Genomic DNA, 18,281 nt, shown 5'->3' with positions numbered 1-18,281 from the left:
TTATAGAGAGAGGTGTGATGAATGGTCTGCTCCATTACTGGGTGCTGTGACTCATCACACCTCTCTCAATAATATGTTTTTTCAGAATGTCTTTGCAATGAAGAGCTGTTGGAAATTGATGTATTTTATGGTCAATGGAGATGTCCCTCATCTAAACCTTACCACACTCATCACTGGTATTAAAATAAAAGGGGAGGAATGGCCATCTGGCTGGTGACAGTAGGGACATCATTCTGCCTGGATACTTTATAGCTCTGAGCTTTTAGGCCAGGACTGTGATTGTGAGTGATGTGCCACTCACCCAGTGGAGACAGTATCTACATTGTGAATGTGGTAAACAAGACATATTTTTACTGCTCTTCACCTTTACAGTCATTATCTATCTAACCATATAGGCCTACATACATTTAGGGAGGGAATGAGATTGAGAGATAAAAAAAAAGACTTGCACTGTTACATGTCTATGGCTATTTTGCAGTTTGTAAATTGTTGTTGCAACAGTGCATTATTCAGTGGGCAGATGGCCCCCAGAAGGCTCTCTCTGAGACCCCTGACCCCACCTGAGGGTCAGCGTTAAACACAGCAGCACAGTAGAGTCCTCAGGGCTCCTCTTCAGTCCAGTCAGCTCCCTCATAGAGAGAGCTACCCCAGAGGGACTAAACCAGAACAAAATGGAGGATACTGGAAAGAACCTCTCTCTGTCCATTGCCTGAGAGGACACAGTGCCTCGCAGTACTCTAATGACGTTTTAATAGATATGTCTGCAGTGGAATAGCTCTCTAGGGCATTTTTTTATGTTAGGAGGGTTAGACATGTGGGATGTAGTGAGGGGTAAGGGCTTTTCTGTGTGTTGAATGTACTGTATGTGTATTTTTTCAGGGCTTTGCAGCTTTCTCCAGAATTCTCCTTTTTGTAGGCTTTGGTTCTAAACCAATATCTAAGATACTTTTAAAAAAATAGTTATATTATTTATATTTATTATGTTTCCTATCAGAAACCCCCCCGAAAGATACATGAGAAAACTCTGGCTGCTCCCTAGCCTTAGGTACTAGCAGGCTCCTATAAGACACATGACTGGTGAACAGTGCCCTCTATTGGTCAGTCACAGGAACTGTATCTCATGTGTTTAAGGCAGCCCTTCTCAAATAGTGGGGCGCGCCCCCCTGGGGGGGCTCGGAGCGATGCCAGGGGGGGCGCGTGTGACCCCGGGGAACATGCTTTTTTTTGCCGCAGGGAGTAGGTTTTTTTTGCACCGAACAAGAGCACACAGCACCCTTAAGAGACACCATGGAAAAATATTTAACAGGGATGAAAAGAAAGGTGGAGAGAGACGGAGATAATGAGACAAACGTAAGTCTCCCGAAAGCTAAGACGAGGAAATATGACGAAGCGTATGTAGCGCTTGGCTTCACTGTGACTACGGTGGGAGACGAGGAAAGACCGGTATTTACTGTGTCTAAAAATGTTGGCAGCAGACAGCATGAAGCCAAATAAATTAAGGTGTCACTTAAAGACATTACACCCCAATCACGCTGATAAGCTGCTTGAGTTTTTTCAGCGAAAACGTGCCGAATATTGCCAACAATCGTCCCGCTTTGTGAATGCTACTTCAGTAAACCAGCGAGCACTGTTAGCATCATATAAGGTGGCGTACCAAATTGCTCAGTGCAAAAAGCCCCACTCCATAGCAGAGGAGCTGATACTGCCTGCAGCATTAGACATGGTCTCTGTCATGCTGGATGACGCAAGTGCTGCAAAAATAAAAACTATCCCTCTGTCCAATGATAAATATAAATGACATTGCTAACGATCTTAAAGAACAACTGGTAGATAAACTCAAAGACAAACGTTTTGCCTTACAGTTCGATGAAGCAACTGACAGCAACAAAGACTGTTTGTTTATCGCTTATGTACGTTTTGACATGACAAACTCCCTGTGTGAGGATCTACTTTTTTGTAAATATGTCACAGACAGAGCCACAGCTGAAGAGCTATTCAAAATGCTGGACTGCTTCCTGACTGAGAATGGGCTAAAGTGGGAGAACTGCATTGGTGTTTGCAGTGATGGTGCACAGACCATGGCAGGGATGAGAAAAGGACTTTGGGCACTCATCAAGAAGGCCTCACCTAATGCTGAGTGGACACACTGTGTTATACACAGAGAAGCACTGGCATCAAGGCACCTTTCCTCTGAATTAAGTGAGGTTATGACAGACATTGTAGGTGTAGTCAATTTTATAAAGACCAGACCACTAAAAACAAGAGTCTTCTCTGCTATCTGTGAGGAGATGGGAGCTGAACATCAAGCTGTGCTGTTTCACAGTGAAGCGAGGTGGCTGTCATGAGGAAAAGTATTGTCCCGAGTTTTTGAGCTCAGAGAGCAGATAATAATGTTTTTGGAGCAGGAGCACAAGTATGACCTCGCAGACAAATTTAGTGATGAGAACTTCCTGGCAAAACTGTCCTACCTGAGTGACATATTTGGAAAGCTAAATGAACTAAATCTACAGCTTCGAGGGAAAGATAAACACCTCCCTCAGGTCACAGACAAGATCAGCTCTTTCACTCGAAAGCTTGCAATGTGGGGCAAGCGACTTGATGAAGGAAATACTGATTCATTCGAGAACCTGCATGAATTTGTTGACACTACTGACTATGATGCCACCTCAGTGATTCCATAAATTAAGGAGCATATTTCATCACTGATGGGATTCTTTAAAAAGTACTTCCCTGAAAACAGTTCCCAATATGACTGGGTGAGAGATCTTTTCAATGCGCCAGTTCATTGATATGACGTCTGACTCCACGTTGAGACTGAGGTTCACATCACAGACACTGAGTGAATTCTGGCTGAATGTAGAGAGGCAGTATCCACTCTTAGGGCAGAGGGCCATGGGCATTCTTCTTCCTTTTGCAACATCTTATCTTTGTGAGACTGGCTTCTCTGCTGTTGCTGCACTGAAGATCAAGTACAGGTCCCAGCTAAACATTTAGCAGGAGCTGAGAGTTCCAGTATCATGCTTCAAACCCCGCTTCGAAAAGCTGTGCACTGCAAAACGTGCTCATTGTAGCCATTAATCCTGACTTCCTCATTTTTATTTTTTTTAAATCAGCACAAATTGCTTTATTCATTTTTGTTTTATAGGTCAAAGTGTTTCATATATTGTGCTCTTGAGTTAATGTTGCTGATCAATTTGAATGTATTATTATTTCTTGATTATATTGAATTTTATTTTTCAGTATCAAATGGTCAAAAAATGTTTACAGTTTAAATAAGGATTTACATTTTTTTTTAATTTCAGGCAAATTGATGCACTTTAAGTCTTTTCGGTTACAGACTAAAAAACAATGTTAATAAAGTTATTCTTTGTTGTAAGTTGATCTATATTTCTTTATTTTTTCTTTTTTTGTTTTCTTTAATGTTAATAAGGATACAATGTTATGCAGAGGTGTACTTATAACAATTTTATAGACAAATGATACTATTTACAGTCGCGGCGGAGAGTTGGGGGGCGCGAAATGTTTACTTCTTCCTAGGGGGGGCGTAACAGAAAATAATTGAGAAGCACTGGTTTAAGGTGAGTGAAAATGGATACATTGACATTGTAGTCATTTAGCAGACACTCTGAGAAAATGCATTCATATGACCACATACATAGTGTGGTCCCTATGCAATAGTTTATGTTGAACATTGACAATGTTATGGTAGTTTGTCATAAAAAAGTACATAATGTACAAATAACAACTGTACTTTACTGTAAGTTGCTTCACTGTAAAAATCTCCCATCATTACTATACTTTTGTTATTCTTATATAGTACAATGCCATCCAAGGTCTCCACATCTGTATCTGAGACATAAAGCAGCTCTGTGACTGGAAGTTCAGTCTGCACTGACCAGCGCAGAACAACCTATTTCTTAGAAACGAAAGAACAGGAGAGAGAGACATGGAAGCAGCTAAACAGAGAAATTAAAGCTTGAGCCTGAGGTTACTTCACCAGTCCCTGCAGGTCTGTCTCTGTTCTATTTGATTCATCTGGAGTGTGTGTGTGTGTGTGTGTGTCAGAGGATAGGGAGAAGGGAGAAGGGGAGGCCTGTCTGATGAGGGTCAGTTGACACTCAGAGGCTCTGTCTCTCCATCCTGAGCGGACAGGCAATGTAAAGTCGATCAAAATGACTCCTGGGTTTTCTCTCTCTATCGTCGCTAAGACAACACCATCCCCTTCATAACGCCTGGCCTTGCACTCTCTTGCTCCATTTCTCCATCTTTCTCTCTCTCTTTCTCTCTCTCTCTCTCTGTCTCTCTCACATACACACACACAAACACCCACAATCTTTTTTATAATGAAATATAATCTATTTTACTAAGGGTTTTATTTGTGGAAACCTGATTCAACAATGTTGAGTCTAGAGATATGACAAAGTGCGAGGGAACAAAAAAAAAAAAATATATATATATATATATATATATATATTACCATCTGATATATGGTCGAAAGGCCTGAATAGATGTGAAATGGAATGCTTTCCCAAATGAAATAATCCCTTTTAAATTGTGTTTTTTCTATTTCAGGCCTTGGGCCAAACCTTCAGAGGCTGCCAGATGTAGTATATTTCCCTCTCCTTTCATATTCCTCTAGAGGATAAGAGAAGGAAGGTGACACTGCAGAGTGATCCTCCATTACCTGCATTAGTCTGATGTGGCCCTAACCTTTAATGTTACACAATCTACTATAAACAGGACAGACTGCACCACAGAGAAATCCACACCCACTTTATCATGAAGCACTTTGTGAGACTATTAGAGCTTGTGCCAGCTTCCTGTCCGTGCAGGAAGTGGCTATGTCTGGCTGTGTGGTAAATATTTCAACAAGTCCTTCAAACACAGCTATCAGAGCAGCTTCTAAAACTACATTGGTATACATTGGATATATCCATGTACAAAAAAATTAAAATAAATGACACCCACATGCAAGGGGAGGCAGCTGAGGGGAGGACGGCTCAAAATAATGGCTGGAACGGAGCAAATGGAATGGCATCAAACAAATGGAAACCATGTGTTAGATGTATTTGATACCATTACACTGTATTCGCTCCAGCCGTTACCACAAGCCTGTCCTCCCCAATTAAGGTGCCACCAACCTCCTGTGCCAGATGCACACATGCACACATGCACACATGCACACACACACACACACACACACACACACACACACAGTAGTCAAGCGTGATCACACGCATATCCTTTTTATTTTTATTTATTTATTTATTTAACCTTTATTTAACTAGGCAAGTCAGTTAAGAACAAATTATTATTTACAATGACGACCTACAACGGCCAAACCCGGACGACGCTGGGCCAATTGTGCGCTGCCTTTAGTGGGGTGCAGGGCCGGTATGAAAGAAATATAGCCCGCACACTCATAGCCTCCACCACGTACCTTTATTAATAAACAAACAACGTTTCGATCCTGCAAGGATCTTCTTCAGATCACACACAATGTAAGTTTACCTTCCACACAGGAGGGCCTGGCTCTGGTTGTGCCAGCGACCTGGCCTGGGAAACAGGAGCACTTGACCGTCTGAGAGCGCTCCTCAATCTTGTTCTTATTACAACAGCGGTGGATGGCCACCACCTCACAGGTCCCCTGCTTCACCTGGTAGGAGGCTGAGAGACAGAGAGAGGGAGGGAGACAGAGAGAGAGAGAGAGACAGAGAGAGAGAGAGGTTGTAGTATTCAATGTGGTTGCAGTAGTACAGTGGTATTTCAATATATGCATTTAAAAACAGCAGCTTCTTAAAATACAAGAAAGGAAAAAGCCACACTTGAGAATTCAGAGTTTATACAATAGAAAAAAACTGCTGAATTATTTATAGTTGTATAAACACCAGGAATTATTCTAAAGATGCAGACAGTTTCACTTTCAATACAAGACTATACATTTATGCCAACATTTTGATCCTTTCTCAGCTCCATGGCATCATTAACGTTAAAAGCCTGCCCTTTCATTGTGTGCAGGGTTATCTTGTAAAGAAAATCCCATTAACGTTATTTAAATAAGTAAATAAACAAACAAAAGCTTAGTTTTCAGTGGAATTCTCTTAGTCATAATTAACCACCTGATAGCAGTAGAGAAGCAGCATCCATATTGCATGAGGCAGCATTTAACAAGCATCTGGAGCTCTGTGCTGCTCTCTGCTGGAGTTCCACCCAAAGCATCTTGGAACAACACAATACACCAACCTCCACATAATGAAGCTCAACAGTTTTACTCTTCTGTTTAACTCCATGGATTTAATTCCCTGGTGGCTATTTCTTATTGATGAATGTAACTTTCAGCAGTTTTCATTTCTACACAGATGTCTTGTGTGGGTTTATAGTAGTCCGCACTCAATATGTTTAAACATGCATTTGTGGGACAACACAAGAGGCATATGTTTGACTGTGGGATGCAAACTCTGTAAATGTTCCAAAGAAACCCACTTACAGTATGTTACATCTACTGTAAAGTCAGACTTGATTAAAAGTTCCAAACTTTTCATGCTCAATCCTAAGTTGAATGACATTAGTAGGCTAACCACACACACACACACACACACACACACACACACACACACACACACACACACACACACACACACACACACACACACACACACACACACACACACGCTTCGGCAGGCCGAGGCCCCTCTCATCCTTCCTGATTTAAAGTTTGCTTGTTCTCTTCTTCAGAGAGCCCTCTCAATGATCCCTCGCTCTCACAGGGCACTTCTCCGCCTCATCCCCCTGTTTTCATTTCCGCAGTGGCACAGGGAGCTGGTGGATTATCCCTACACATGCACACACACACACACACACACACATATATATATCCCAGGCAGGGAAAAAAAAGAAACCATACTTGGAGCATGGAGAAATTGAAGAAATAAGGAATGCTGCTGAGACAAAGAAATCTAGTCAATAGTGAGGGCGTCTTTGTCAGTATGCACTATCTACTTAATAATGCAGTCACACACACACACCATCCAATTTCTTCCATCTATCTCAAAAACAAAATTCCCTTCAAAAACCATCCCCTTGTTAGTGTGGCATCCTGTACCACAGTCTGCATACCAATGCCTGGGTAAAGACAGGGATAGCTAGTGCCCCCATCCAAAAAACAAGCATCTTGTTAGTGTGATGCTACCACGAGCAAAGTGAAGCAGAGAGAGAGAGACGATGTGTGTGTGTGCGTGTGTGATGCAGGGAGCTGGGGGTGGGGGGATCTGTCACAGGCAGTAAGGAGAACAAAGAGCACACTGCCTCCTGGTGGCATAATGAGGTCACAGGGTCAGAGCAGCATCTCTCTCTCTCTCTCTCTCTCTCTCTCTCTCTCTCTCTCTCTCTCTCTCTCTCTCTCTCTCTCTCTTATCCATTCATTTTTCTCTCTACAGTATTTTACTCATCCACCAATCTATACTGCACGAGTCTAAATCCGACCATAGGAGAGGAAAGTAAACCTGAACTTCTGAGTGTTACCAGGGTGTAGAGGCAAAGTAGAGTATTCCATAATGTATGCATATCTTTTTAAGAACTACTGCTGTAACTATAAAGTAACCTCTTGTCTTGACTGTCCCTGATCTGTAAGGATGATTCTGGGACAGTGGCTTGAGTCAGAGAAGTCACAGCAGTATCTGAGAGCATTGGAACTAATATCCCAGCGCTCTGCTTGAACCGTCTTGTTCAGGATCTTAAAGTGGTGTTATGGCAGTATTAACGTAATAAACCTCAGCTCAGGCTGAAAGAAAAATAAATTTCAAGCATGGCTAAGGGATTCTATTCCTGTGGCAGCCAAGCAAGTGTTTGCTGGGCGGCAAACTAAGCAGCACTAACTTGAACTGATGGAGCAGCCAGCCGACTGATGTATTCTGACAGACAGAAGCGGCCCGGACCATGTGCAATTTATAAAAAAGTCTGTCTTTACCCTGTCAATAACTGACTAGCATGTCTGCTACGAAAGGCCAAACATTTGCTGTCTCTGTCTGAGGGAGCTCAGTCGATGCCGGGGACAGACACAGACTGCAGCCACAGCACAACAACAACATGAGCTCCATCCAAGACAATTACAGAATTGAACCGATAAGGACTTTAATTCATAAAATCTGAATGACTAAGAATAAACATAATAAGTCTGGATATATTTGCTCTTGTAAAATGGAGGAACATCACAAAATGGCTCCACTGCCTCACACATGTTTACCTTGTCTTCCATATGAACTAACCCTGTTTGAGTAAATATTATTATCTTCCCCATTCCCCCGTCACATCCACATCCTCCTCTTCCACACCTCTAACCCCTCTCTACCATCTCCCTTGTTTTCCATCTACCCATTCGTCCCCTCCCATCCCTGCACTATTCTTCTCCCCATCCCCATCCTCAACCCTACTCTCGCTTCCTCTCCCCCACTCCCATCACACCCTACCTTCCTCTCCCCCACTCCCATCACACCCTACCTTCTTATCCTGCACTCCCACTCTTCCTCTCCATTCTCTCTCCAACTCGGCTGTGAACGGTCCTATCCTGCACAGCCCATCAATCAGGTTGACATTATCTGTGTTTAACAGGCCCAAATCAGGCCCTGTCCACAGATGTATTCTAATTTAACAGGTTGTTTGTACTGCTGAGTGGTCCTATGCAGGGACCTCATTTATACGCAAATCTATCCCCAATAAAACCCACTCACTGTGACCGCAAATCAGTGTTTGTCAAGGAGGAAAAAACACACTCTCTCACATACGTACACACACGCTTACGCTCAAGCACAGAGAAACACTTCTCATTCTAACACAAATCCTCTCTTTTTGTCTGTTTCTGTTAATTGTGGCTTGAATAATGCCCTGGTATCATAACTGTAGCAGCTACCTGGGCACAGTTCAATGTGTTACAATAACAGACACTTTGAACAAAGACCAACGTGTGCTATTCATACAATAACAATGTTTATGCAGCTTGTGACAGACAACTAGTATTGAAAGAACAGCCATGGAGTTTGATATAGTATCAGTTGTGAGCTCCCTGAGCTCGGACATTATCTTTTACTATGGTCATTACATAAGAGATGCAATATGAGTCCTGCTTATAAGAGGGAGATGACCACTGTTATTACCAATATACAGTACCAGTCAAAAGTTTGGACACACCTACTCATTCCAGGGTTTTTCTTTATTTTTACTATTATTTACATTGTAGAGTAATAGTGAAGATATAAAAACTATGAAATAACACATATGGAATCATGGAATAACCAAAAAAGCCACCCTTTGCCTTGATGACAGCTTTGCACACTCTTGGCATTCTCTCAACCAGCTTAATGAGGAAGCCAATCAGTTGTGTTGTGATAAGGTAGGGGGGTATACAGAAGATCGCCCTATTTGGTAAAAGACCAAGTTCATATGATGGCAAGAACAGCTCAAATAAGCAAAGAGAAACGACAGTCCATCATTACTTTAAGACATGAAGGTCAATCAATACGGAACATTTCTTCAAGTGCAGTCGCAAAAACCTTCAAGCGCTATGATGAAACTGGCTATCATGAGGACCGCCACAGGAATGGAAGACCCAGAGTAACCTCTGCTGCAAAGGATAAGTTCATTAGAGTTACCAGCCTCAGAAATTGCAGCGCAAATAAATGCTTCATAGAGTTCAAGTAATAGACACATCTAAACATCAACTGTTCAGATGATACTGTGTGAATCAGGCCTTCATGGTTGAATTGCTACAAAGAAACCACTACTGAATGACACCAATAAGAAGACGAGACTTGCTTGGGCTAAGAAACATGAGCAATGGACATTAGACCGGTGTAAATTTGTCCTTTGGCCTGATGAGTCCAAATTTGAGATTTTTGGTTCCAACCGCCATGGCTTTGTGAGACGCGGTGTGGTCAACGGATGATCTCCGCATGTGTATTTCCCACCATAAACATGGAGTAGGAGGTGTTATGGTGTGGGGGTGCTTTGCTGGTGACACTGTCTGTGATTTATTTAGAATTCAAGGCACACTTAACCAGCATGGCTACCACAGCATTCTGCAGTGATACGCCATCCCATCTGGTTTGGGCTTAGTGGGACTATCATTTGTTTTTCAACAGGACAATGACCTTAAAGCACACATCCAGGCTGCGTAAGGGCTATGTGACCAAGGAGAGTGATGGAGTGCTGCATCAAATGACCTGGCCTCCACAATCACCCGACCTCAACCAAATTTAGATGGTTTGGGATGAGTTGCTTATTTGAGCTGTTCTTGCCATAATATGGACTTGGTCTTTTACCAAATAGGGCGATCTTCTGTATACCCCCCTACCTTATCACAACACAACTGATTGGCTCAAAGGCATTAAGAAGGAAAGAAAGTCCACAAATTAACTTTTAAGAAGGCACACCTGTTAATTGAAATGCATTCCAGGTGACTACCTCATGAAGCTGGTTGAGAGAATGCCAAGAGTGTGCAAAGCTGTCATCAAGGCAAAGGGAGGCTACTTTGAAGAATCTCAAATATAAAATATATTTTGATTTGTTTAACACTTTTTTGGTTACTACATGATTCCATATGTGTTATTTCATAGTTTTGATGTCTTCACTACTATTCTACAATGTAGAAAATATTTAAAATAAAGAGAAACCATTGAATGAGTAGGTGTGTCCAAACTTTTGACTGGTACTGTATATTCAGCATAAGTCACAAATAAATCCATGATCCGTAAATATATTCAACATAGCTCACAAATAAATCCACAATTTAAACAAATATAGAATGATTTGTGAGCAAATGTTCAGAAATTTCTAACATCTACAACTGTGGAATGTGTGTCCGCATCAAAATGTGCATGTCTTCAGAAATATTAGATTATTTTTCAGCTGGAAAAATCTGCAATGGGTTATCCCAAACCACCGTTGTAACGTGTTGCTGATGAAACTCTGAGGTTGACTTTCAGAGAGTGGCGAGGGGATCAATAAACCCATCAACTTCAGGACATACTCGTGACTTGAATGATGTAATTCATGTTCCACTTTTAAACAATAAAATGAGCATGAAATTCCCATTAACAAATCCCCCCTGTCGTTTTACAAGATATAAACCTCAGTAACAGTTAAACATTTAATTTTACATGTGTCAAGTCTCAAAATTCGACATAAACAAGTGCACGTGGCATATAATTACGCACTCCTTTCCATTATTTTGTGTGAAATGCAAACTCAAAAATAATGCGGTGCCTAATGGGATTCCACTTCGCTCTGAAGCCGGCAGAATTGCTGGCTCGGTCAAAGTGGTTATCATATAGCATATTATCAGGGGTCACTGATTGGATTGGATTGACTGTACTCACTTCAAAACTCATGCTCTCTCCTCCCTCTAAAAGTCTCCCAGACTTTAATAAAAACTAGCGTGTACTTCCCCCTGTCCCCAGGTGAGTCTACTGGGCCATGGAACTCTAGAGCAGCACATTTAAAAAATGCCACCCTGTTGTCAGCTGTCAGCAGGCCGTTCCCTGAGGAGGGATGCAACTATCAAGGCTTCCAATGGCCATATTTGGGGGATGACACATTTTTATTGATTTATTATTTAACCTTTACTTTGACATGGAGTCAATGGTGAGACCAAGGTGTCTTTTCCAGATGAGCCCTGTATAGCACCACGACACACATCAAAATACAATAAACACATTAAACTAGACATTCATATACACAAAAGAATTGACATTATTATACACAACAATACACAAAAAGCAAAACACAATCATAAAAAACAGACACATTCTTCAGTAAAAAGGTCCCATAACAACCGTCTGAAATGCCCTAGTGGCACCAATTCCACCTATTTTCAAGTGTATTGTAAATCATTCCACACGTAAGGTGCAAGGAAATTAAAAGCTGATTTACCTAACTCTCTAGACACCAAAGGAGTCTCCAGGAATAACCAACCCTGTGAACGGGTTTAATAACTTGTCATTTTAAATCTTAACAGTGATGTCTAATGATGTGATTTAGGTGACTTCAAAGAGATCCAGCCAACCTTTTGGTAAAAATACAGTGATAAAACGAAGGGCGCTATGAAAAACAGCATCCAAGTGTTTAAGAGTAGAGGCAGCTACTATTAATCACTTTGAGAAATAGTATCACCATAATCAAGAACAGGTAGAAAGGTTGACTGCGTGATCTGCTTCCTGCTGACTAGAGAGAGACAAGATCTGTTTCTGTGAAAAATGCCCACTTTCTTAACAAGCTCAGTCATATGTTTTTTAAACAGTAAATAATTGTCGATCCAAATACCAAGATATTTGTACGCAGGGACTTGTTTAATTATAGAACCATCTGATCAGTAAAGATGTAATCCATCTGAGACAATCTTCAGAGAACTTGAAAACAACATGTATTTAGTTTTGCCCGTATTAAGTATGAGTTTTAAATCAGTAAGGGCTTCCTGCACAACCGCAAAATTGGACTATAGCCTTGTCACAGCCAGGTCAGCAGTTGGGGCAATTGCATACATAATGGTATCATCCGCATACAGATGAAATGTAAAATGTTTAACAGATTGATGTATAACATTTATATTAATAGTGAAAAGAACAGGTCCTAGTATCGACCCCTGTGGAACACCTTTATGTACTTCAAGAAATGTGGACTTAACTCCGTCAGTCACGATGGCCTTTGTTCTGTCACTAAAATAATCATGAAACCATGAACAGGCATCAGAGCTCAGGCCTATCGAGGAGCACATTTCATTTTAATGCCTAAAGCATTGACAAGATCATTAACATCTAAAGTGGTTGCTGTAACAGTGCTATGCCCAGGCCTAAACCCTAATTGGTTTACATTCAATATACATTTCTCATATAAAAAAGAGCAAAGTTGTGAGTGCATACAGTGCATTCGGAAAGTATTCAGACCTCTTGAATTTTGTTACATTAAAGCCATATTCTAAAATGGATTAAATTGTTTTTCCCCCTCATCAATCTACACAAAATACCCCATAATGACAAAGTAAAAACTGTTTTTTAGAAATTTCTGCGAATGTATTACAAATAAAACATGGAAATATGACATTTACATAAGTATTCAGACCCTTTGCTATGAGACTCGATATTAAGCTCAGGTGCATCCTGCTCAGGTGTTTCCATTTATCATCTCCATTTTTTACATTTTTTGTCATTTAGCAGACGCTCTTATCCAGAGCAACTTACAGTTAGTGAGTGCATACATTATTAATGTTTTTATTTATTTTTATTTTTATACTGCCCCCCCCAGTGGAAATCGAACCCACAACCCTGGCGTTGCAAACGCCATGCTCTACCAACTGAGCTACATCACTGCCGGCCATTCCCTCCCCTACCCTGGACGACTCTGGGCCAATTGTGCGCCACCCCATGGGTCTCACGGCCGGCTACGACAGAGCCTGGATTAGAACCAGGATCTCTAGTGGCACAGCTAGCACTGCGATGCAGTGCCTTAGACCACTGTGCCACATCCTTGAGATGTTTCTTGATTGGAGTCCACCTGTGGTCAATTCAATTGATTGGGCATGATTTGGAAAGGCACTCACCTGTCTATATAAGGTCCCACAGTTGACACTACATGTCATAGCAAAAACCTAGTCATGAGGTCGAAGGAATTGTCCGTAGAGCTCCGAGACAGGATTGTGTCAAGGCACAGATCTGGGGAAGTGTACCAAAATATTTCTGCAGCATTGAAGGTCCCCAAGACCATAGTGGCCTCCATCATTAAATGCAAGAAGTTTGGAACCACCAAGACTCTTCCGGTCAAACTGAGCAATCGAGGGAGAAGGGCCTTGGTCAGTGAGGTGACCAACAACCCAATGGTCACTCTGACAGAGCTCCAGAGTTCCTCTGTGGAGATGGGAGAACCTTCCAGAAGGACAACCATCTCTGCAGCACCACCAATCAGGCCTTTATGGTAGAGTGGCCAGACGGAAGCCACTGAGGGTAAAAGACACATGACAGCCCGCTTGGAGTGTGCCAAAAGGCACCTAAAGACTCTCAGACCATGAGAAACAAGATTCTCTGGTCTGATGAAACCAAGATTGAACTCTTTTGCCTGAATGCCAAGAGACATGTCTGGAGGAAATCTGGCACCATCCCTACGGTGAAGCATGGTGGTGGCAGCACTGAAGGTCGAGGGAAAGATGAACGGAGCAGAGTACAGAGATTTCCTTGATGAAAACCTGCTCCAGAGCGCTCAGGACCTCAGACTGGGGCAACGGTTCACCTTCCAACAGGACAACAACCCTAAGCACACAGCTAAGACAACACAGGAGTGGCTTCGGGACAAGTCTCTGAATGTCCTTGAGTGGCCAGGCATAGCCCAGACTTAAACCCGATCTCCGGAGAGACCTGAAAATAGCTGTGCAGCGACGCTCCCCATCCAACCTGACAGCGCCTGAGAGGATCTGCAGAGAAGAATGGGAGAAAATCCCCAAATACAGGTGTGCCAAGCTTGTAGCGTCATACCCAAGAAGACTCAAGGCTTTAATCCAAAGGTGCTTCAACAAAGTAATGAGTAAAGGTTCTGAATACTTATGTAAATGTGATATTTCAGTTTTTGTTTTAAACATATTTGCAAAAAATGTCTAAAAACCTGTTTTTGCTTTGTCATTATGGGGTATTGTGTGTAGATTGATGAGGAAAGAAAACAATTTAATCAATTTTAGAATAAGGCTGTAACGTAACAAAATGTGGAAAAAGTCAAGGGGTCTGAATACTTTCCGAATGCACTGTATACCAAGGATTCAAGAATCTTAACTAGATAAGATGCCTTGAAAAGAAATGCTTTGACTATCCTTTCTCTGATCATTCAGCAAGTTTCCCCTATCAGCATCCAGCCCAATATCATTGTGAATAGGCTTAGAAGTTATTTCAAAGAGATGATTAAATGCATCTGTAATGAGGCCCGTGTCTGAATTAATTTGTTGTGGCAGAGAGGAGGAAGTGGAACGCTTCAGGGATTTGACAGTTTCTAGAATTTAGCCGGGTTCCCATTACAATCCGAAAGAGTGGTTACATGATAATCAGATTTAGCCTTTCTGATTTGTCTTACATAATGATTCCTCAGTTGCTTAAAAGCTTGCCAGTCCATGCCTAAGCCTGTGTTCCAGGCCTTGACCCAAGAATCATCTCTTTTATGAATGATTTTGGAGGGTATCAGGCATTCAATCTACCTTTAATGCTTAATTTTTTGAAGGGAGCATGATTAACAACAATAGTATTGAAGACATCTGCAAAAAGGCTCAATGGTTCAGGGATAGCTGAAATACAATTAAGATCACTAAAATAAAGATCATGTAAAAAAGTCTGTTCACTGAAGTTTTTAAAGTTCCTCTTTGTGATTACATGAGGCTTAGATTTTTGTATTCCCACATCTCTAACACAAACAACTGGGCAATGGTCACTAATATCTTGGGTGAAAACACCAGTAGAAACATATTTATCTGGTGTATTCGTTAAAATAAGATCCATGAGAGTTGACTTTGAAGGATCTTTAGAGTTGGCCATGTAGGCTTAGTCACCAGCTGGGTTAGGTTTAGATCATTAAATATGTATTTTAGATTGTCTGAAGCCCAATCATAATTTAGGTCACCCAGGATAATAACTTCTGATTTAGTAAAAGAAGACAACAAACTAGTTAACTCCTTGAGTGCACAAAGGTTAGCTGAGGGAGGACGGTCGACAGCTAAGGATACATAGCTCAAGTTTGTTGGCAAGGGAAATTGATTTCAGTAAAGAGACAGATAAATTATTTTTTATAAGAATGGCCACTTCACCACCTCTACCCTGTCTATCAGCTCAGAACACAATTATAACCTTCAATATTAAGATCAGAGTCCAGAATGTCCCCAGAGATCCAAGTTTCAGTCAATACCAGAATGTCTGGATTCGTCTGCATAGCCCAGATATTGATGTAATCCAGTTTAGGATGTAAGCTCCTAATGTTCAGATGCATCAACCCAAGTCCTTTATGATTTTTAAAGTCAAATGCAATAAAGCTATGTACAAACTACGCATGTTAATTATAGTTAGGTTACAAAAGAATGTAACTTTTTCATAGACTGTTGGTCTTCATATTTTTACTAACTACTATAGTAACTTAACCCTCATACTACCAACATATTTTACATATATGGATGACCAACTGGGGTCATTTTGACCCCAATAAGAAACTATTGGAAAAAGCAACAATCATAGCAAAATAGCAACTTCATTCTTATCAAAACATCATTAGACATGTAAATAATGTTATCTGAACAAACAAAAAACAGAATGCTATTTTAGCAAAATTACAGCAAATTTGCATATTCTGTCAAATGAAAATAAAATAAAATATCTTAAATAATGTGCAGCTTTTTTCCAAATTACAATCCATACAAGTACTTAACAGTTGATTTACCCTGATTAGATTTTATACTTAATTTTATTGACAAAAACGGATTCATCCATTGATCCTGAGACAAAATAACAAAGAATATGGCTCAGTTTTATTTATTTACTTACCCCACTGCCAGCATCGCTGCTATTGAAACAATGGGAGTGGTAGGACCTATGGCAGGATTCTTCAAAAAGCATGCCCAAATCCTCAAAGTAACTTTAAACCAAATGTTATAGCAACCCAAATACCATAACAAGTTGCACATATAGAATATTGGTGGATATTATGTGAATTTCTGATAGAATAACTATTTTTCAGAGAATACACACCAATACATCACTGTGTGTACATTTAGAGGGTAGCTGGTTTCTGCATTACAGTTCTACCAAGTATTCATACCACTGACAGACTTTTATGAGCTGTTTTGACTGCAACTACACTAAGTACAGGGCCTTCAGAAAGTATTCACACCCCTTGACTTTTTCCAAATTTTGTTGTGTTACATTCTGAATTTAAAATTGATTAAATTGAGATTTTGTGTCACTGGCCTACACACAATACCCAATAATGTGAAAGTGGAATTATGTTTTTAGACATTTTAGCAAATTAATAAAAAATGAAAAGCTTAAATGTCTTGAGTCAATAAGTATTCAACCCCTTTCTTATGGCAAGCCTAAATAACTTCAGGAGTAAAAATGGGCTTAACAAGTCACATAATGAGTTGCGTGGACTCACTCTGTGTGCAATAATAGTGTTTAACTTGATTTTTGAATGACTTCCTCATCTCTGTACCCCACACATACAATTATCTGTAAGGTATGAAAAAAGATATGTATGCACTCACTAACTGTAAGTCGCTCTGGATAAGAGCGTCTGCTAAATGACAAAAAAAAAAGAAGGTCCCTCAGTCGAGCAGTGAATCTCAAACACAGATTAAACCACAAAGACCAGGGAGGTTTTACATTACCTTGCAAAGAAGGGCACCTATTGGTAGATGGGTAAAAAATTCAAAAGGCAGACATTGAATATACCCTTTGAGCATGGTGAAGCTATTAATTACACTTTGGATGGTGTATCAATACACCCAGTCACTACAAAGATACAGGCTACCTTCCTAACTCAGTTGCCAGAGAGGATGGAAACCGCTCATGGATAGGAGAAAACTGAGAATGAATCGACAACATTGTAGTTGTCACGATCGTTATAAACAGCGGACCAAGGCGCAGCGTGGTAAGCGTACATCTTTTATTTCTAGTGTACACACGAACAAAACAACAAACCAAACGATACGTGAAGTCCTAGGTTAATACACCAAAACAAACCTTACGGAACAAGATCCCACAAATAACTAGTGCCAACAGGCTGCCTAAGTATGGTTCCCAATCAGAGACAACGAGAATCAGCTGCCTCTGATTGGGAACCACCCTGGCCAACATAGAAAACACGAACTAGAACAAAACATAGAAAATCACACATAGAAAATCCACACCCTGGCTCAACATATAAGAGTCCCCAGAGCCAGGGCGTAACAGTACCCCCCCCCAAAGGCGCGGACTGCGACCGCGCCAACCAAACACAATAGGGTAGGGGCCGGGCGTGACCACCACTCTCTCCCTACCCCCCCCCGCAGCGCCCCCGGTCTGGTCCCGCTGGCCGGAGCTGGACTGGACATCGGTGGAGCGGATTGCTTTGGCTCCGGTGTGGAGCAGCTGACCGGTGCCGGACCAGGCACCGGTAGAACAGGCACGGACCGTGCCGGACTGACGACGCGCACCACTGGCTTGGTGCAGGGAGCAGGAACGGGCCGGACCGGGCTGACGACGCGCACCACTGGCTTGGTGCGGGGAGCAGGAACAGGC

At 41.4% G+C, this 18,281-nt stretch overlaps 1 protein-coding gene across 2 annotated transcripts in view; it reads right to left on the bottom strand.

The window, feature by feature from the left end:
* The window catches only part of LOC121578200 (chemokine-like protein TAFA-4), a 62,442-nt gene that overhangs the window by 21,281 nt on the left and 22,880 nt on the right, over positions 1 to 18,281 (bottom strand). For both annotated transcript variants that reach the window (XM_041892395.1, XM_041892397.1), the window contains exon 4: positions 5,512 to 5,667. In XM_041892395.1, the coding sequence (XP_041748329.1) occupies positions 5,512 to 5,667 (156 nt within the window). The remainder of the gene's footprint in view (positions 1 to 5,511; positions 5,668 to 18,281) is intronic.

This window comes from Coregonus clupeaformis, chromosome 12, assembly GCF_020615455.1.
Source record: "Coregonus clupeaformis isolate EN_2021a chromosome 12, ASM2061545v1, whole genome shotgun sequence".
Classification (NCBI taxonomy): domain Eukaryota; kingdom Metazoa; phylum Chordata; class Actinopteri; order Salmoniformes; family Salmonidae; genus Coregonus; species Coregonus clupeaformis.
This window is presented reverse-complemented; position numbering and strand designations above follow the sequence as displayed.